Consider the following 21,933-nt stretch of genomic DNA (forward strand, 5'->3'; position numbering starts at 1 on the left):
CTTTGAAAAACGGATGATTATTAAAGTAGCATTTTACATGTTAAAGACATTTTTTTTTTTTATGGAGCAAAAATGAAAGGAGAACTAAGGAAAACTAAGAAAGTAACACTTCAACTATTTCACTAACTTTTTCACAGATTCTGGGAAGAACCAAAGGTTAAAAAAAAAAAAGATCATTTTGTCTGCTATGGGAAAACTTAAAATAAGGTCTATGTTGTTTAATAAATTTAAAATAACAATACTCCCTTTTGTATGATTTTTCATTGTGTGACATTGCCATGCTTCTTGTCTCATGGAAGAGGACTCTAAGTCATCTTTGGCCTCTCGATTTTCTCCATTTCTCAAAACAAGACTGTTGTCAAATACAGGAAATTGAGAGAATATGGTATGGGCTTAAGAGTTAGGACTCATTCTCTGGTCTTCCATGACAAGCGTCACTTTGGCTCTCTTTCTATCTCTCTGAATTCTTTTTATATTCCTTACTGGCTCTCACTTTCCCCCCCCCCCCTTTTTTTTTTTTTAAATTCACTTATTTTCAGGTCCAAGTTTTCTCCTTCTCACCTGTGAAGACTCTTCATTTCCCCACCTCCCAATGAAAAAAACATGAAAAACAAATCCCATTACAAACATATCATCAAGCAAAACAAATACTTAAATTGGCCATGTCTAAATCTGTACTCTGAATCCAGGATCTCTATCTTGAGGTGGGTAGGATGTTTCATTATGATCCTTCTGAACTGTGCTTGGTCATTGACTACGGTTATTGACTAACTGTGGGTATTTCCAAAGGTTTTCTCCTTAGCCTTCACTTCTATCTCTACATTTTCACTGATGGGGATTCCATCCATTCACAACAGTTTCAGACTATTAATATTATGTAGATGACTCTCAAATCTCTAAGCCCTGATTTCTCTCCTAAGCTCCAGTATTATAGTATTTTTAACTACCTTTTGGAATATCCCAATGGCTTCTCAAATTCAACATATCAGCAGGATGGTAAAGTAGAAGTACTTGACTTAAAATCAAGAGACTTGGGTTCAAAGTATGAGTTTCTAGTTGCATACTCTTAGACACTTAACAGCTTTAAGTTTTAATTCCCTTAGTTATAAAAAATGTGGATAATAATGGCCTCATAGGGCTCCTCCATGCACCATGCCCTAATCAAACTGAATGATTTCTCTCAATCCTCATTCTCCTTGACCTCTCTATAGCCTTTGACATTGGAGCATCCTCTCTCTCTTGATACCCTCTTCTCTCTAGGTTTCTGGGACACTCTCCTGGTTCTCCTCCTACCTATCTGACCACTCTCTGTCAGTTACCTTTGCTGGATCTTCATCTGTATCGAGCCACCTAAGCAAGGGTGTTCCACAGGGCTCTGTCCTGGGCCCTCTTCTCTTCTCCCTCTATATGATTTCACTCAGTAATCTCATCAGCTGCCATGGATTCAATTATCATCTGTGTTCTGATGACTCCCAAATCTACTTAACCAGCCCTGACCTCTTTGCCGACCTCCCATATCCCATATCTCAAACTGGATATCCTAGCTTAACATTTCTTTTTTTTTTTTTTTTAGTGAGGCAATTGGGGTTAAGTGACTTGCCCAGGGTCACACAACTAGTAAGTGTTAAGTGTCTGAGGCCGGACCTGAACTCAGGTACTCCTGACTCCAGGACTGGTGTTCTATCCACTGCGCCACCTAGCTGCCCCCTAGCTTAACATTTCTAAAACTGAACTCACCTTTTCCCCAAAACCTTTCCCTTCCCAAACTTCCCTATTACTGTGGGGTTTTTTGTTTGTTTGTTTGGTTTTATTTTTTGTGGGGCAATGAGGGTTAAGTGACTTTCCCAGGGTCAGCTAGTAAGTGTCAAGTGTCTGAGGCCAGATGTGAACTCAGGTCCTCCTGAATCCAGGGCCAGTGCTTTATCCACTGTGCCACATAGCTGCCCCCACTTCCCTATTACTGTGGAGGACATCATTATCCTCCCAATCCCCCGGCTCACAACCTAGGTGTCATTCCGACTCTTTATTCTCTCCCACCCCATATATTCAATCTGTTGTTCTTACCTTTGTCATATTGCTTGCATCTCCCCACTGTTCTCTGATTCTGCCACCAACCTAGAATAGGCCCTAATCACCTCATACCTTCACTACAGTAATAGCCTGCTGGTTGATTAGCCTGCCACATATCTCTCCCCATTCCAGTTTATCCTCCACTTGGCCACCAAAGTGATTTTCCTCAAGCACAGGTCTGACCATGTCGCTCCTCCACACAATAAACTTCAGTGGCTCCCTGTTACTTCCAGGATCAAATATAAAATCCTCTATTAGGTGTTCAATTGCCTATAGAATCTGGCCCCTCTTACCTTTATAGTCTTCTTACAGCTTACAGCTATTTCCCCACCCTCTTAGTCTTTAGTCCAGGAACACTGGCCTCCTTGCCTTTCCTGAAACAAGATGAACCATCTTCTAACTCTGGGAATTTTCACTGGCTGTCCTTCACTCACCTTTCTCATCCCTGATTACTGGCTTCCCTGACTTCATCCAGGCTAAAATCTTACCTTCTACAGGAAGTCTTTCCTCAGTTGATCATTTTCTATTTATCGTGTATATAGCTGGTTTTCTCCCCCATTACATTTTGAGTTTTTTGAGGGCAGGGCCTGTCTTCCTTCTGTCTTTCTATCTCCAGGGCCTACTAGAGTGCCTGGAACCTAACAGGCTCTTAATAAACATTTGCTGACTGACTTAACTGACTGACTATAGTTCAAGGAACAAATCTTTCTGTCTTCTCTTTTGGGACCTATGTTAGAAATATTATCTACTTGGAATTCCTTCCTTGAGTATCTGTGCATCAATATTCTACCTCTAACTGAAGGTCTAGTTCAAATGCCACCTTTTCATAAAACCTGATCACGCCAGAAAGAAATTCTTTCTCTTCCCTTGGTATGTACTTTTCTTATGATACTGGGTACACATAAATTGCCATTTACTGTAGTTAAGCTATAGTGTACATGACTCATCTCCTTGAAGTAAAGGGTAAAAGACCATGTCTGGTTTTGTTTTTTTTTTAAATCTCTGGAAATCCCAGGGGGTTGAGCTTCATACATAGCCCAAGTTTACAAAGTATTTTCTCTTGACTTGTATTTATTTCAAATAATGATGCAGTCTGCATGGTCAGTAGAAGGAATGAACAAAAACAACCACAAATACCTGTTTCATGGATCTCTTCTTCTCCAGTATATGAAGAGAACACCTGCCTGCTGAACTTGTACTGCTGTTCTCGGAAGTTATTCTGCAGGTAGTCCATCAGCATGACATACCCAGACTGCTGCATTGTAAGAACTTCACAAAAAACAGCCAACTGGGAAAAAGGACCAAGCAAATCAAAATAGTTATTATAAAACTCCAAAGGAAAGGAGCACCAACCAAAATGCTACCTTCCTCAAATCAAAACGAAACACAAAACTTCCTAAATAAAACTAACACTAAATTTGAAATTAATTTAGAAAAAGAATCCTTGAATTTTATTTTACTTTTTTTAACCTAGAAAATTAAAAACTTCACATAAATTACCTTATCAACATACAAGTTTTCTTTTCTAAAAAAAAAAATCAGTAACGTTTTGCTTTGAAACAACAGATACTTCCTATTAAAACCCTTATAAAATATAGTTTGTTGATTCTTAACTGGAATGAGAGGGTGATTCAGTTCTAACAATATTCACTAATATTGACTTATTGTTCTACAGTGATTTCATGGACATTGTTATAGTCAATGACATAAACTTTCCAGAAAAAGAGTAATTCTGAGTCCTGTGCTCTCATTTTTTATGGCTCCATGAGATTACCACTGGTCACTGGAGAAAGAAGGAGAAGAATGATGCCATCTACCCCTCTTCCTCACAGACTCTGGACCATGGAACTTGAAATTACACAGTATAGACAAGCAGGACAGCTTTGAAAATTACATGTTGAAAATAACATATCATCTACTTTAAAGGAAAAACAAAATGTACGTAGTAGTGATTCACAGCTTCATGCACTAAACTTTTCCCTGTTCTACTCTGTTTATGGAAATGTTAATTTTATCTTGCTGTTTATTGATTTCTGAATTTAACAAATAATTTAAAAAAGAAACTATATGGTGTGTTTCCAAAATATTATTTCTAGAAATATTTACCTTTGAGCAATTCTGAGAAATAACTTCACATCAATTAGATTTGCAAAATTACCTGGCTTTCAGAAATGCTAATGGGATCTTTAAAGACAATCCAGTTAACTGATTCTGTGCAGGGAGGAGTGGTCAAAGATCCATTGTAAGTGTAATACTTGTCAGTAGAGTTTGGCAGAAGATTCAGCAAAACAAATGGATTTAATGCAGCTTGCTTTCCTGCAAAGCAATATTGTACATTTTTGTTTTGAGCTCCAGCACTGTTTATTACCAAAATAATCACAGCTGCTAATAAAACAGCAACTCACAGTTTAATAACCATTTGATTGAAATTATAATTAAATTATAACTATATAATATATTATAGTTAAGATATATAAATATATTCAGCCATGGGGATATGCATGCAGATAAAACATCTCCACGAATAAACCCCATGTTTTCTTTAGACTCTTACATTCTTTGGTGGGAGCTAAGTTTTAAATTAAAGCACATCAACAATATCTTGATCAAAATAAGTCAGCAATCCAATCAGTTATTTCCTACAAAGGTATTAGCTTTTTTCTAATTCTCATGTCTTTGTTCTGTTCGGTATTAATATAAACAATAACATATTTAAATAAGCAGGAAATACACTATTTAAAGATACATGTGAGAATATGGCTGAATTTTAAAAAATAATCACATTCATTTCTGGGTGTCATAGTTTAAGGAGGATAACAATAACTTAACATGCATCCAGATAGGATGATCAGACTATGAAGAATAAGATAGCTCTTTTATAGTTACAACAACATTTTTAGGTTTAGGCATTCTAAGAAGCAGTTTTACCCCCTTAGGCTAGATAAAATCTGTTACCGTCTAAACAGATACATGTGTGGTTGGTGACATTCATGCTGAATTGGGCAGCAGTGTCTTCAAATAAAGAAAGTAGATAGAAAAAGATCGTTTTGTCTCCTGTTTGATTTTCCCCTTCATGAAGTAAAAGGAGCACCCCAGTAGGTCACACTTGCCTGACTACAGAGATGCTTGGTCAATTTAAGACATCACACAAAATTGACAAAGATGAATCAATCCTATGCTAGCCTTTGATTTTGAGGACAAGGTCCTAGATATTGAGTTTTATTCTTGATTTGAAAGTTGAGAGCTTCCAGGTTAGTAATATTCCTTATTTTATCAATAACTTTTAAAATGTCAGGTCCTAATATGCAGCACTAGAGATCTATGAAAATGAACAACAAAATAATAATGATGCCTGCATTGTAGTCTCAGACCCTGGGAAGTACCTGCTATTCAATTTGATTCGACTAACAACTGAGTATGGTGTCAGGCATTGTCTTTGCATCCTTTCTCTCGCATCCTATGGTTGATCCATTAATAATGGTCAATACTTAACACTTTTCCTTTTTATTATGGACTAACATTTCTCTGATGTCTATACCAGTTTATTTGATAGTCAACAAAATATTCATAAACCAATTAAGCTTAATGCTATCAAAGCATATTCTATTTCACTCTCCATGGTAATTCTTCCTAAAGTAGTCTCTCTTTTTTATGGTTTAGGAAAGTGTTTTTCCAGGGTTACATTTGAGAACTTAATTTTTATTTAGAGAAGTTAATCAATTTTTTATTTGAAATTTGTATTTCACCAAAGTGTCTGGCTTCAATTTAGAAGTTAGAATCTTTTCATTATACACAAAACTGATATAAAATATAGAAGCAATAATCCAAAATACAAAAGTATTATGAGATTGATCTGATTAAAGAATGAAATCAATAAGATGCCAGTTTCTTCCCTCCATTAGAATTTTATGACTCACATTTGACAGATTTTTTTTTTTGACAAATTGTTCTTGGAAATTGGGAATGTGTGTCACTAACAGGAGAAAGAAAGCAGAGATTCCTCTAGTTTAAAAACATAATACTTCTGCATTTGGAAAAAAATAAAGATTTTCCTAAGTATCTTAAGACATTATGCCTTTTATGTACACATACATATCTTCTCTTTGTGTATATATTTCAACTTTGAGACTAGATGTTTTTCATTAAAGCTTTATACATATCAAAGGTATAATCTGGAAGACATATACTCCTCTAAACTGAATAGTAACTTACCAAAACGGCTAACACTGTCTACTCCTTCAATAATCGCTTTATAATCCATATTCTCTTCTACTCCAACCTATTAAAGAAAAGTGATGTTCTAAGTATGGTTATAATATTTTACTCAGTGTTAGTCAGTTGATAAGCATTTAATAAACACCTACTCTGTGCCAGGTATATGGTTCTTTAAAAGCTACCAGATTCCATCTTAAGCATTCAAAAATTGTGCTTCAAAGTATAATATATTCAAATAAAACTTTAGAAAATCTTCTGATAGTCCGTGATGACTGCTATACCTGAAGGATCTATGATTTGGTAAGCCTCAGATGTAAGACCTCCTTCTACCAAGGCAGACTACATAGCTATGATTTAGAAGAAAAGTCCTATATAATTGCTGGAGGTACGTAGATGTTAAATGTCTTGCTCAATATCACAGAGCTAATAACTGTCAAGGGCAAGATTTGGATTAGTCCCTTCTTGACTTTATCTATTTTACCACACTGCCTCTATGGTGACTGCTCTACAGTCACCCCTTCCACACCTTGACTTTCCCCAACATGGTTTCAATATATTGAAGGTCAGCATAAAAAATTAAATGAGAATTTTTGAGAGTTTTGTGTAAGCTACAGACAACATGTGAAGAGCCGGTGGCAGACACAGAAAAAGTCTAGAAACTCAGAAATGCATAGAATATATGTGAAGTATTATATAATAACAACATATTTTATCTTTTAATACCAAAATAATTCATACCTCTCTGATACAAAGGGAGGGCCAAAATTTTTTACACAGATTTTCCAGGTTTCTCTTTTTGTGGGGAGGGGGAGAGAAACATCCCTAATTCCCACAATGTGGAAAGGATAACACTAATTGATAATAAAACCTTACATTTGTATAGGCACACTTTCACCTCATATGATACTCACAATCACCCATCAGAGATAATGTAGTTCTATAACCAAAGTATCATTACCTCAAATAAAACGGATAAAGCTCTTAACTTTCCTTTCCCTTTAACTGCTTCCTCAAAACTTGCAAACTGGTCCGGGTCAAAGCAGTAGATTTGCATCTACAAAAAATAAAAAAATGAAATTCAGAAATGAGCTATCAAAATTGATCAAACAGACTTGAAAGAATTGATCTCTTCACTGAAGTGTCTACTTGCAAGAGGTAAATCCACAGGAAGGCCATGAGCTGAGGCATGCAGGGGCCTAGTTTCAAAATAGACATGTGCATGCAACGTGTAGTTGTCAGCTTTTATTAAATAACCACAAAAGGCTTGCTCTTTTACAAAAAAGTCAATGTAAATTCTATGACCTGAATATAATAAATATTTTATGCACTGAATGAAAGGCTGTAGATTGTAAATGGTTCCCTAGTGATAAGCCACACTCATTTGGAAGCTGATTAACATGTTCAGGCCACAGAGTACATTAAGAAAGTGACTTAGTAGAGTGAAAAGTCAATTTATCTAGAAAGCTTGGAGAAGAATTGTCCATTTGGAATAGTCTGGGTTTGTTTTTTTTTTAACATTGCTAAGGGTTTACCCCCCTAAAAACACCAACAACATTATTTCAGAAATCTTTAATATTCACCATTTCCTAGACCTTTTTGGGGGGTGGGCAATAAGGATTAAGTGACTTGCCCAGGGTCACACAGCTAGTAAGTGTCAAGTGTCTGAGGCTGGATTTGAACTCGGGTCCTCCTGAATCCAGGACCAGTGCTTTATCCACTGTACTATCTAGCTGCCTCCATTTCCTAGACTTTTAAAAAAGGGTATAGTATGAATTTCATAGTATTATAGTGTCACAGATTTAGCACTGGATCTTTAGAAGTCATCTAGTCCAACCTCCTCTTTTTTTTTTTTTTTTTTTGCAGGGCAATGGGGGCTAAGTGACTTGCCCAGGGTCACACAGCTAGTAAGTGTTAAGTGTCTGAGGCTGGATTTGAACTCAGGAACTCCTGAATCCAGGGCCGGTGCTCTATCCACTGTGCCACCTAGCTGCCCCCGCCAACCTCCTCTTTTAACAGATGAGAAAACTGAGGCACAGGGAAGTAAGGGACTTTTCCAAGGTCAGACAGATCTGAGTATCTAATCACACAGATCAGTATCTGAGGCAGGATTTGAACCCAATCCTTTAGCCAACCATGTTTTTCACTTAGTCAGCAATACTGAATGTTGCTGATGATGAACTGATGTCTAGCTGGCATACCCTAAATGTGTAGGGTTATTGTGCTTACTTATTCCAATCTGTTTAAATTGTATATAAATTAAGAGCAAACGGACTCTGAGTAAGCACAGAAAGAACCAAGGAATGAGTTTTAGTTTATTGCCTTTTACAAAATATTTTGGCTGATCATTTTTTTTTTACATTAACTTTCAGAGTCTTGACAGTAAACAAATAGGTTATGTTGCAGGATGGCTAAATATATACAGATGATGTGGCATATGTACCTTTAAAAAATGAATTTAATGCCCCTTTTTCCAAACAGGTTTTAGGATAGTGTAGGGAGAAGGTAAATATAGTAAAAGCTCTAGTGATATCTTACTCTAAGGAAATATAATACATGAAAAAACAAAATTATTAGCTTAACATTAGGAAATTATAATTCCCATAAAAATATCATGTCACTTACAAAAAAAAAAGATTCACTTCTGTGACCCCTTAAGTATTGAGTTCCATAATGTATTTAAGTGTTTACATATCATTAATTATTTGAGAGAGAGGTCAAAGGGTCATTGTGCTCTGTTGTTATTTGAGACACTATCAGATGTGAAAATAAAGACCTCTGAAATTAAAACGGTAAGTCAATGAGTGCAACTGATCCCAGTTAGGAAAATTAAATGTACAAGAAGCATTTCAGGAACACAACTACTGTATAAAGAAAAGAATTTCTACATTGCAAAAGGTCTGCCACCATGATGGGAAACCTACAGAAGACTGCATAGAGTAAGATTCTCCCAATAGAAAAACAGCCCCTTGATTAAAAGCTGAAAGCTGCATTCATTCTTTAGAACCATTAGTGTTCTCTTTCTATGTTGATTTCTCTTGCACATAGTGGGTCCTTAATGAATGCTTTCTTCGAGGGAGGTGTGATGGCAACTAGCACTGGATTTGTAGTGTTAACACTCACTCTGCCATTTATCGCTTATGTAACCTTGAGCAAACAATTTTACCTCCTGTGTCTTACTATTCTATATCCGTTTAAATAGGAGTGGTTACAAGTTGCTTCTGACTTTTTGTGATGCTATTTATGGATTGACTGGCAAAGACCCTAGAATGGTTTGCCATTTCCTTCTCCAGCTTATTTTACAGATAAGGAAACTGAAGCAAATAGGGTTAAGTGACTTGCCCAGGATAATGCAGTTAATATCTGAAACTGGATTTGAACTCAGATCTTCCTGACTCCAGGTCCAGCTCTCTTTCCACCACACTACCTACCTACCCAAATTTTAGTACCCTCTAATATTTCTTCTAGCTCTAAATCTATGATCCTATAAATTAAAGTATTTAGGAAGACCTCTCCCTAGTATTAACAGTTCTTGCTTCGAGAAGTGTATAATTCAAGATCACATCTTCTTGATATTCTGGGCCCAAATGGACTCAGAAAACCTCATGAGATCTTTTTATTTGAATTATTGGAATAGATGTATTGGAGGGAGGGAAAATGAAATAAAGACTTATTTCCATATCTAAATGCATTGTATCTTTATGTTCATCCAATATAAAATAGTGTTTTACATAAAAGTTATGAGACGTATAAATTTCCAAGAAATGACTATGAAGCACAAAACATGCTGGATAACCTAATAACAAATATTTACAAAACAGCACAGTTTCTAGGATAACTATGATTGTCATTACCTCAAGTGGAAATTTTTGTCCTTCTAAACTATGTTCTGAACCATCAGATGACGTATTGCATTTTCCCCAGTGAAAAGTTATCTTGCTTGCTTTGAACATAGTTTCTATATCACCTCCACTGAGATGGTAGTCATTTGTCAGATTTATTTCCACTAAGAAGGAAAAAAAAAATCAATAACAAAATTACATCTAGGCTTTTGACAACAGAAGACCTTGTTTAGAACAAAAATTTCTCATATATGTTACATGTTATACCATCTTATTTTTCACAAATTAAAAATGGAATTATTTACTGGAGAGATTTAAACCAATTCTATCAAGTGACAGTTTTGTAAGCTGATTATTAACAAAGACTAAAAAAGTCCCTACATGTTCATCACAGCTCCCATGACTTTTCTATTACCCTTCTTCCTTGCTGGTATGAAATCATCCATCCTATGACTGCCCCAACCTGCCACACATCCCTCTTCCCTCCATCTCCTAAGGGGAAGAAGCAGATAAATGAATATTGGCTAGGTCTCAAATAGACCACATAACCTCTCTGGGCCTCAGTTTTATTATTGGTGACATGTAGGGATTAGAGTAGATAATATTTAAGATGCTCGATAGCTCGAAATCCTATTTAATAATCCTATAAAATCCTGACTCTCCTCCCCACTGAACTGGCTGGCAAGAAGGAAAAGGAGCAAGGGAAAGCTGGCTTGCAGCTATTCTTTCTATTCTCCCCCTACCTCAACCATGATGCCACTTCATCTTCTATCATTCACTCACTAGCCTAGTCTTAGTGTATGAGGAGAGTTGGGAAGAGGGATGTGATTAAATAGAAGGAAGAAAGAAAGGTAAGCCCTGTACCACTGCTCTTAACTACCCATCAGTCTCAATCTCCTTCTTTAAACCCCAAGCCTTTACTTCTCTCATACTCCAAGCCTTCACCCTTTCCATTCATTCTACCTCCCAATCCCTGTCCTTAGGAAGCTGTTCCAGTCCAAAGATGCCAATATTAGTGAGGACCCAAGGAAGGCTATGTGCCCACTATCCAGCAGGTAGAGGGCAGAAGGGAAAATCCCAGATTCTCTTGTGAAACGTAATCCTAGCTAGCATTTCATGTTGGAATTCTAGATGTATTTACATAAAGAAGTACTGTGAAACATAGTGGCTGTGTCATGCAGTACTATTAGTACTATATTTCAGTTACACTATAGATTAATCTGAACAGAACTATTATTTATGATATAGTTTTTATGTTCCATTCTTATTGCTAAATAACTTAAACTTTTAAAATTCAACTAGACTGAAATTTGGGAATTACCTATAAATATATAAAAATAATATAATATAACATGTATGTATACCTATATAAATTATACCTATAAAAACTAAGAATAGGATAGTTGGGAATTACCTATATAAGAATCTGAAATCCTAGAATTCCTAATTAGGGGAAACTTAGAGACCACTCCCTACATGTGAAGTTCTTTGTTGTTTGAAGCAAGAGGGACAAAATTATCCCTCCACATTTACCAGTAGTAAGAATCTTCCCAGGCTCCATATTTAAACTCTGAATTGGAGAATTTAGAAATCCTTCAGAGGAGAGTGAAATGAAACAAAACAAACAAACACACATCTGAAGTAATTTAGGTGATTAGGAGGATAGGTTATAGCACAATAAAGAAGGTGATGGAGAAATATTATATAGCAGGGCTTCTTAAACTTTTTCCACTTGTGTCCCCTTTTTGCCCAAGAAATTTTTATGCAACCCCAGGTATACAGGTATATAAAATAGGTATATCTTTTTTTTTAAAGGGCAATGGGGGTTAAGTGACTTGCCCAGGATCACACAGCTAGTAAGTGTCAAGTGTCTGAGACCAAATTTGAACTCAGGTACTCCTGAATCCAAGGCCAGTGCTTTATCCACTGTGCCACCTAGCTGCCCCTAAAATAGGTATATCTTTTATTGTTGCTGTGAGAAAATAATGGGATTTGGCAGATACTCAAAGGCCCACCTGGAGATTAATCTAAACTGATTGAATTAAGTGAGAGTGATTGACTTTGCTAATTAGCCTACTTCAAGTTGATTAGATTGTAACCACACCTGGCTGGCCCTTAAAGAAGTATTGTTCTCAGAAGCTAAGGATTTTGAACTGAACTCGAGACCACCTTCAAGTCCAGTGAACCAATGGATTTGGATGATGCCTACCAATCAGCTTGAAGCAGTGTGTTAGGACCGCCTCTGATCCAGATCTATAAAAACCTTCCACACTCAGTTTGAGAGGAGTTTGTGGTTGAAGCAGGCTTGTGGCAGAGGACTTAAGGAAGAACCAGACTGGGCTGGAACTCTAGGCTAGATAGGCCTTTTCTTAACTCCAAGTGTTTTTTTTTTTCTCCTAATACCTAGTATGCTTTAATAAATGCTTAATGCCCAAAGGCTGGTGCTAAAGCTTCTAATTTAAGGCTACCACAAATTTCAATTTTAAACATCACATTGCCAAAATTTTTTCAACCCCCACATTCAGTTACCTATTAGGGATCACAATCCACAGTTTAAGAAGCTTTGTTATAGAGAATATTAACAGGTTTGTAGTGAACTAGATAACATAGGGAATAACTAATTGTCTTGTGTAATTTGGCAGTAGACTCAGCAGGCCTCTCTCTCTCTCTCTTTTTTTTGGGGGGGAGGTTGAGGCAATTGGGGTTAAGTGACTTGCCCAGGGCCACACAGCTAGTAAGTGTCACGTGCCTGAGGCCAGGTTTAAACTCAGGTCCTCCTGAATCCAGGGCTGGTGCTTTATCTACTGCACCACCTAGCTGCCCCATCAACAAGTCTCTTAAAAAGTGAGTGGATGACTATTTGTCCAGTGGAGTTTAGGTATGAATAAAACCTCTATGTTTTATTCACTTCTATGATTTTGTGGTTCATTTCAGTTTCTTTAAGAGGTGCTCAGGTGAGGGGAGGTAGAGAATCTGAAAACTGAAAACAGAATAAAATTTAATTTAAAAGTATTTTTAAAATAAGTTCCCGGACATGCCAGAAAGAATCTAGCCTTAGAATCTGATTTCATGTAATATTGTGAAATGTTTTGTTCTTTTAGATGATATGTGCATATTATAGCATCAAAGACAAGGCAGACTGCCTTCAATTCCTCTTAAGTGGTTGGATTCAGACTTAGGTCAGCCCACGTTTTGGGTAGAGTGGACAAAAAAACCCCAAGCAAATGAGGTTATGGTTAGGAGAGTTAATGAGATGAGTGGAGCTGAAGGGGTAGGAGACACAATGCAGGATAGATTCACTTGCCCTAAATGATACACTAGCAAGTTAAACCATCAGAATAGGGACAGATTACAAAAAAGCATTTTTTATTTGCAGATGTAAAAATGACAATCTTAGAATCACATTTTTGCTATTTCAAAGACCTTTAGTATAACTACTCTTCAATGGCAATGAAATCTTAATAATTCACATTTATGCAGTGCTTTAAGAATGCTAAAAAGCCTTCCTCGCAACAACTGTATTATTATCAGGGACAGAGGAGCTATCGTTTGTAATTTCAACTTGGAAACTGGAGAAGAGATTAAAAAAATAAAAGGGTTGATATGGATTCCACTTTGTAGTACCTTAAATCTCTATGTTCTATTTATGCAGCTACGGATGTAAAAGTGATATGGAAAATAAACCTTTTGAAATATACACCTATCCTCCACAGGACTTTTCAAGACCTTTCCTTCTATACTGACCTTTGATTTTCCTGGGCAGTACCTCATACTTTTTTTTTCTCCCATTAAGTTTTATTTTCCCAAATTACATATAAATAGAAATTTTGACATCAATTTTTAAAAAAAACCTTTGTGTTCCAAATTCCTCCCTCCCTCCCCGCCCAAGAACTCAAGCAATTCAATATAAGCTATACATGAGCTATTAACCTACTCCCTCTGCTCTCACATCATTTACATTTGCCTGCCTTATTTAAAAACCCTCAGGACCATGGCTAGTGCCTTACTAATAAGCATTGTCTTACTGGTCTTTATCAACTAATTCATGACAAATTGATCATGGATGATGATATCATGTTTTTATTCTCCAAAAATTAATAGCATATTCATTTTCTTTCATTTAAATTTTTATTTTGTATTTTTCTGAACTTGAAAGTCACCAGCAAGCACAAATATTCCCATATATAAAAAGAAAATAGTTATATGTGAAACTGTCTATCTCTACTACAAATAGCTTGCATTAATTTTTAAAAGTATGTAATAAATTAAACACATTGGTTTCTAGGCTATCCTTTTCTTTGTATCCCTTTGAACTTCCTTCTGTTCTCTGTCTATTAAAATAATAGTACTCTTGGCAATTTAGTTTTCCTCTTTTTAAAAAAAAATCAAGTTGGCTAATTGTTTATTTTCCTAATTTAAAAAATAGCTCCTAGTGTAATTTATCCAAAAACATGTTAGCATTTTCAATGGTGGCTTCTGAGCATATAATGTCTTTATAAAAAGGAATGACTACTTTGTGGTGAAAATAGGAATCAGGGACAGTAAGCAGCTGGGGTACATATTTCTAGGCAGGGGAACTTTTTACAGTGTTTCATTGATCATTCAGGATGATCACCTATCCCCATCTATAGCAAAGACTGGCCATGTCTCTGAACATGAAATAATCTTATCCTTATGCCATTTTAAAGTGATAACAGGAATGCTGGAAAATTGACTCCCAAAACATCATCACCTTCTTTCAGTGAAATAATCAAAGGGCCCAAATTACTGCTGTTCCCAAGAAACAGATCTTTTAATTTACACAGGTAGGCTTAGGTAGGAAATGGATGCCAAACTGGGAGTCAGGAGACTTGCTTTCTACTGCCTCTGCAATTTATTAGTTGAGTGACTTAAGAATCAATCAATCAAAAAGCATTTTATTAAGCACCTACTATGTGCTAGGCACTGGAAATACAAAGAAAAAAATCAAATACTTCCTGCCCTCAGGAAGCTTACATTTTATCAGGGGAAATAACATTTACACATATAAGTATGCACAAAATATTTACAAAGTAAATGCAAGATTTTTTTTTGTTGTTGTTGTTCTGAATGGCAGGAGAAGCACCAGTAAGTAGCTAGTGTGATCAGGAAAGGACTAAAATAACAAGAAACATTTGAGTTGAGGGTTGAAGGAAGCTATGAATTCTAAAATGTGTAGCTGGGGAGGCAGAGAGACAAGAGATTAAATGTTGTGAGTGAAAAAAGTGATTCTCAAAACATTTTTTCCCCTCATGCTACAGTATTATTCTTTTTTTTTTCTTTGAGGGGCAATGAGGGTTAAGTGACTTGCCCAGGGTCACACAGCTAGTAAGTATCAAGTGTCTGAGGCCAGATTTGAACTCAGGTCCTCCTGAATCCAGGGCTGGTGCTTTATCCACTGCACCACCTAGCTGCCCCTGTATTATTCTTTGCTATGCAAAATATCAGCACTCTATGGAAGAGTCCCAGAGACTCATGCATATGCATGTCATCACAAGCGCAAATTCCATACAATTTAAGTGATTCTCAAAACATGATTCTAAGGGTGAATTTCATCAAATTCATGGTACACCTAGCTGAAACTCTAGGCACATGAAGGGTTGTATGGCACACCCTTTGAGAGCCACCATCACACAATGAAGTGTGATTTGTGGAAGAGTGGGCTGCAGCTGGGTTGTGAAGGGCTTAATTGACAAACAGAGCAATTTATATTTTATCCTAGAGACAACAGGGAACTGGTAGAGGCTTTTGAGCAGAGGAGTGACAGGCCAGGCCTGTGCTTTAGGAATAATACAGTTTGAGGAACCAGTTATTTAACCTCTCATCAATTTCCTTATATTCAAAATGAAGCCTCTAGACAAGATGGTCCTTATGTCTCCTTCCAGTCCTAACATTCTATTTTTCTATAATATTGTCTGTGTGTGTGTGTGAGAGAGAGAGAGAGAGAGAAAGAGAGAGAGAGAGAGGTTGAGAGAGAGAGAAAAGGAGAGAGAGAGAGAGAGAGAGAGAGAGAGAGAGAGAGAGAGAGAGAGAATGAATAGTAGTAGTGGTGCTGGTGCTAGTAACACTCTATAGTTCTTTATCAAAGGACTACATAAACTTTAGAATGTAATTTAAATGTGACATAATCATGGTCATTCTTCATTTTTTTCTCTCTCTCCTACCTCTGTGTTTTCTCTATAGTCCATTTAGCTGTTACAATGATAAATCTGAAAAATTAAAATGACATGAGCGTGAGATAAGGAAAGAGAACCCTATCTGACACTTTAGGAGAGGGCTCTGAAAAAATGATTTTCTTTTCTGAATAATACAAGATGTTGATATTTCTAAATCAGACAAACACTAGTACCCCCACAAGAAGTCACTGATGGTAAATCTGACATGTCAGTCAACTCATATAGCAAGCTTACCACTTGACTCAAGTATGGGTAGGATGCTATGGATAAAACACTAAAGAGATAATTCACTCTTTTGTTAAATGGTTTTAAGACTGGAACCATAAACATCAGGGATATGACAGCTGAAAGTTAAGTTATCATAAATCTTTTTCCTCATCTCTGTTGGTCGTGCCTTTTCAATCCTTTAAAAATAATGAAATGTAATTTACATAAAATAATTTATGAATACTCCCTAGGCATAGTATTAAAAAACCTCATAAACACAGAAACACTGGTAATTAACTTTGCTCAATACCATAGAACTAGTCAATCATTATTTTTCATTTCCAAGCACCAAATAAAGTGGGAGATCAAAAAGACAAAGATAAAAGACACTACCGCTAAAGGAAGGAAATATGGATAGATTTAAAATGGAGTAATTATTTTGAATACATTTTGTTATCATGTTATTTCGATTGCATTCTTTTTCATAGCCATCATTACTGTCCTCACTGGGTAGATGCTGAAATTATTATTTATCTTCAATAACTGCACATTGCTGGATGACATTAATGATGTGATAACTTTAGTTATTTTATTCTGTGCACTACATTTTCATGTGCTATCTATATTTCAGGTCTTGTCCAGGAGTGGCTGTTCCCACCCATCACTTCCTAGCTGTTATGATGATAGCCAGAAAGAAGAAAATAAGATGACCTAAATATTTTTCTGTCCCATAAAACAATGCAGAAAGGAGCAAGCACCTTAAGGCATTTTACCTGTTTTTCCAGTGTTATGAATGAATGTGTCTCCCAAAGATGCTTTATCCCAGCCTTGAAAGTTAAGTTTCTTAAGATTCACATTGACTTGAGTAAGATCTTCATCAATATTAATAGGGGATTGTTTGGGACCGTTGCATGCTGGATATTTCTTTCCCCAGTTCTTTTGGTTCAGTGTTCCTAGGAGAGAACATTATAAGAAGTCGTTGATTAAAATATTACCCAAATTTAAATTCATACTTTATAAAATAGAAGGAGCATTTCGTAAAATTAAACAAAACAAAAAATTAACCCTAGCTACACATAGAAGATATGGAGTTCTTAATGTTGATCTGAAAATTTATGAAATATTTTAGGATTTTTACAACTGTACTCATTTGAGCAGAACCAAGAGAATATTGTATATAGTAACAATAATATTGTTTTAAAAACAATTTTGAGTGAATAATTCATTTTGACTAATAAAATACCCAAATTAACTACAAAGGGGACATATGAAGGAAGATGCTACTTGGGTCCAGAGAAAGAATGAGATGAACTGAGAACTAAGAATGATTTTACATATATATGTATATATACCTATATGTAAAATACATATAAATACACATATATTCAAGTATAAAATATGCAATGCATATGAATATACATTATCTATAAATATATACACAGATATTTGTGTCTAATGGTAGCCATTTCTAGGGTGGGGGGAAGTAAAAAAAAATTATATAACTTTATTATATATTTAAAAGGAATAGCAAGTTGTATATCATTTGCAGTTTAATGTGTAATTACCTTTTTAATTACACTGTCATAGAAATGTTTGTTTTATTCCATAAATTTAAAATTAAATATAAATTTTTTAAAAAAGAAAGTATATGCAATACACAAATATAATTTAGACTAATCATTATGATTGACATATTTTGCTTTAAGGACTCTAGGACACTTAATATATTATCTTATTTGAGTCTCACAATAACATCTAGAATAGGTACTACAGCAAACAAAAAAAGTCCCTGTCCTCAAGGAATTGACATTCTAATACGAGAGACATAAATAAACAGGTGTACATTGATATATACCATTGACATATAAGCCATCAGAGACAGAAAGACTTAAGGTTTTAGAGAGCTAAGGATAACTAGAGCAAAATCCCAGGGGAGAGGGTGGGATCAAGACAAAACTGGCCAGGCAGGGATAGCTTTGGCAGAGAGAGAGGCTACCTCATCCTTGGAGACTGAAAAGATATAGGGGAAGGGGCAGAGAGGGCATTTTGGAAGATCTCTATCTTCTCTGTAAAGTGGACAGTGAGCAAAGCCCTCTGCTGAGAGACAGTGAAAGAGTGATAGAGTTGGTAGACTTGAGAGAAGGTTTTAAAACAGCTGCTAGAGAAGAATGTTATAAAAAATAAGTAAGAGATGAATTAAAAGGTTGCTTGCTATGCAACAGTGAGGACCCAGGTGGCATAAATTTGTGGAAGACCTAGCCAGCTTAATTTCATGACTTCTTTTCTGAGCACTTGGAAGTAAGAAAGGAGAAGGAAGATGGTGTGGGTAATACAGGGCTGGGAATTAAAGGGGCAGAAATAGGGAGAAAGTCAGTGGATCTAGTGATTTAAGAGTAAAGGACAGTATATATCTGAAATGGCTAACTGTGAAGTGGTCAAAAATATGACAGGTAGGAAATGACTGGGACTGGGGGGGAAGAGTTATGAACCTGCTAAACTTTTAAATGCCATCTTCTTGGTATATGTTAGTGACCTAGCCAGTTTGTACACTAATAAATTACTTCAGGGCTTTTCTTTAATACCAGACAGTATTTAAGGACAGTATGTTAAAAATGCAAAAATTAACATTTCTGCCTCTGGTGGATAGCTATAAAAATATCTGTAGTAATATACTGATTTATGCTCCTGTCAACAGGAGACACGGTCCACTTCTTGCCATCCTAATTTGAATGCAAGAAAAACACAGACTTTAGGCCTAATTGACAAGGCCCCTTTGAAGACTTACAAATCTTAGCATGGTTCCATGAATTCTAGAAAGCTCAGGAAGAAATAAAAATGAAGGAGCTACCCACTGATGCCACCACAAAGAAACAACAACAAAAAAGGAAGCCTCTAGTCATATTGCATAAAAATATAAACACTAATTAGAAAACTTTCAGAGATCAGGCTATCTGCCACTGCAGGCCGTGTAACAAAGAAAGAGCAGTTAAAAAGTAATACCTTTTTATTTCACAATTTTACAATTACCAGAAATTAAATGTGAGATAATGAATCACAAAGGAAACTAACTGCATAACAGAACAAAGATCTCTGTTGCAACTGGATTGTTGAGCAATTGGAATTGTCATCCTATTTTGAACTGCAAACACTTTCAAAAGAGTTGCCTATTTGTGACCAAATTATTACATTACTGAATAATCCAGCCAAGCTTCAGTTTGTGGGTTCATCTGCCATTTGAAACACAATGGAAACTCATGAGAATTTCCAAGTGGCTGTATCTTCATTGTTTGCACTGATTGAGAATTACAATTCACATTGCTATTATTACAAAGCATATCGTTAGAATATGCCCTGCTAGATAACAGAATTTGGTATGTTTTAGGTTAATTTTAAATCTCTAGTTTGCATAGTGAAAGCAAACGAAAAAATATTTTTCAAATGGGAAAGTGTTACAACGAGGGAAACAAGATGGAACTCTGTGGATTAGAAGACAATAAAGTTAGGAGTAGACTGAATGGAATCATATCCCATCATCATTTTGTTTGATAATAGAAATCAATAAAATATGATTGGTAGGGCATTGACATTTTCCTAAAGAGTAGTCATTTATAGAATGATGACAATTTAGGGAAACATTTCTAATGCAGTTCTCTATGGATTTGTCCTTGGTTCTATCCTAATAATCATTTTTAAAAAATTGAACCTTGAATCAGGGCACTGATACCCTGAACAACAAAAGTTTAAATGACAAAATGCTTGGATGGATAACTAATATGTTGACTGATCAAGTCAGGATTAAAAGATCTCATGAAGAGGCAGTTGGGGGTGCAGTGGATAAAGCATTTGCTCTGAATTCAGGAGGGCCTGAGTTCAAATCCAGCCTCAGACACTTGACACTTACTAGCTGTGTGACCTTGGGCAAGTCACTTAACCCTCAATGCCCCCCCCCAAATGATCTCATGAAAGAAGATTCTCATTAGTTGACTCTAATAAGACAAACATTAATAGAGACAAATGAAAACTCCCATATGTTGGTTCATAAAACCAACTGTTAGATTTTATTCTAGGAGGCTGGAGCAATATTAATAGATAAGAGTTTGTGTGAAAAAATACCTGGGGTTTTCAATGAAGTACAAGCACAGTATGAGTTAACAGTGTGCTATGGAGACCAAAAAGATGCTAGTGTGAGTCTAGGCTGTATTAACAGAGTGAGGGCATCCAGAAAGAGAGAAGCTATGGTGATGCTGGTCAGATGAGATATGAGGAAATATATTATGGGTACCATATTTTAGGAAGGATACCTGCAAACTAAAAAATATCCAGGACAGCAAGCAAAATGGCAATGGGTTCAATATCTTGAGACAATGGAGGAACTTGGAAGTTGCCATAATGTAATGGATATAACAGTGGATTTAGAATCAAAAGTCTTTGGTTTGAATCTCAGCTCTGCTACTAACTCCCTGAACGACCTAGGGTAAGTTACTTAAACTCTTTGGAACGGATTGTTGTTCTTCATAATTGAAGAGGACCAATATGACATCACTCTGTTGGAGTCAATGTACAGTGTGTCCAACTGTGGATGATCAGACCAAGACAAGCTAGGAAGGCTGTACCACAGGCAGGTTTATCTACAAAATAAATGCTGGATTAAATAGTGTGTAAGTTGCACTCTAGGCCTATGTCCTATGAATTTATAAGTAGACAGAGCACCAGGTCTGGAGTCAGGAAGACTCATCTTCCATGAGTTCAAATCCAGACTCAGACATGCACTAGCTGTGTGACCCTAGGCAAATCATTTAATTCTACCTCAGGTTCTTCATCCATAAAATGAGCTGGTGAAGGAAATAGTAAACCACTCTAGTATCTTTGCCAAGAAAACCTCGAATGTAGTCACAAAGATACTGAAATAACTCAACAACAACAACAACAACAACAACAACAACAACAACAACAACAACAGAGAATTAAAAGACTTTAGGAGATAAAACTTCTATTTTACTATGTGAAGGGCTGTCATTCAGCAAAATGGATTAGATATGCCCTGCCTGCCACCTAAAGGCAGAATTAGTAACAGTGGGTAGAAATCTTCAGAGGATGATTTCAGTAAAATACATGAGAAAAAATTCTTAATTAGAACTACCCCAAAATGAAAAGCCTAATGCCTTGGGAGGTAGTAGATTCTCTCCATTAACCGAGGTAGCTTCAAATAAAGATTAAATGGCCACTTATCAGGGACAGGACTCCAGTTCAGGTATAGCTTTGACCTGAAAGACCTTAGAAGTCCCTTTCAAATCCATGAGACATAAAATCCAGCAGGTTTGGCACAAATTGGGAGAAAATGTTGTCAAAACATGGACGTGCAAACAATAAGAACTTTAAAAAATACACCAAAGGCAGTAAGTCAGTTT

The 21,933-nt window shown here is 36.1% G+C and overlaps 1 protein-coding gene across 1 annotated transcript in view; it reads right to left on the bottom strand.

Moving 5' to 3' along the window:
• Nucleotides 1-21,933, bottom strand: part of PTPRZ1 (protein tyrosine phosphatase receptor type Z1) — a 250,813-nt gene that overhangs the window by 105,323 nt on the left and 123,557 nt on the right. Inside the window, 6 exon segments of the mRNA XM_043966245.1 lie at nt 3,208-3,358; nt 4,229-4,386; nt 6,283-6,349; nt 7,244-7,339; nt 10,137-10,288; nt 17,299-17,478. Coding sequence (XP_043822180.1) covers nt 3,208-3,358; nt 4,229-4,386; nt 6,283-6,349; nt 7,244-7,339; nt 10,137-10,288; nt 17,299-17,478 — 804 coding nt within the window.

Source organism: Dromiciops gliroides, chromosome 5 (genome assembly GCF_019393635.1).
Source record: "Dromiciops gliroides isolate mDroGli1 chromosome 5, mDroGli1.pri, whole genome shotgun sequence".
In the NCBI taxonomy this organism is placed as follows: Eukaryota; Metazoa; Chordata; class Mammalia; order Microbiotheria; family Microbiotheriidae; genus Dromiciops; species Dromiciops gliroides.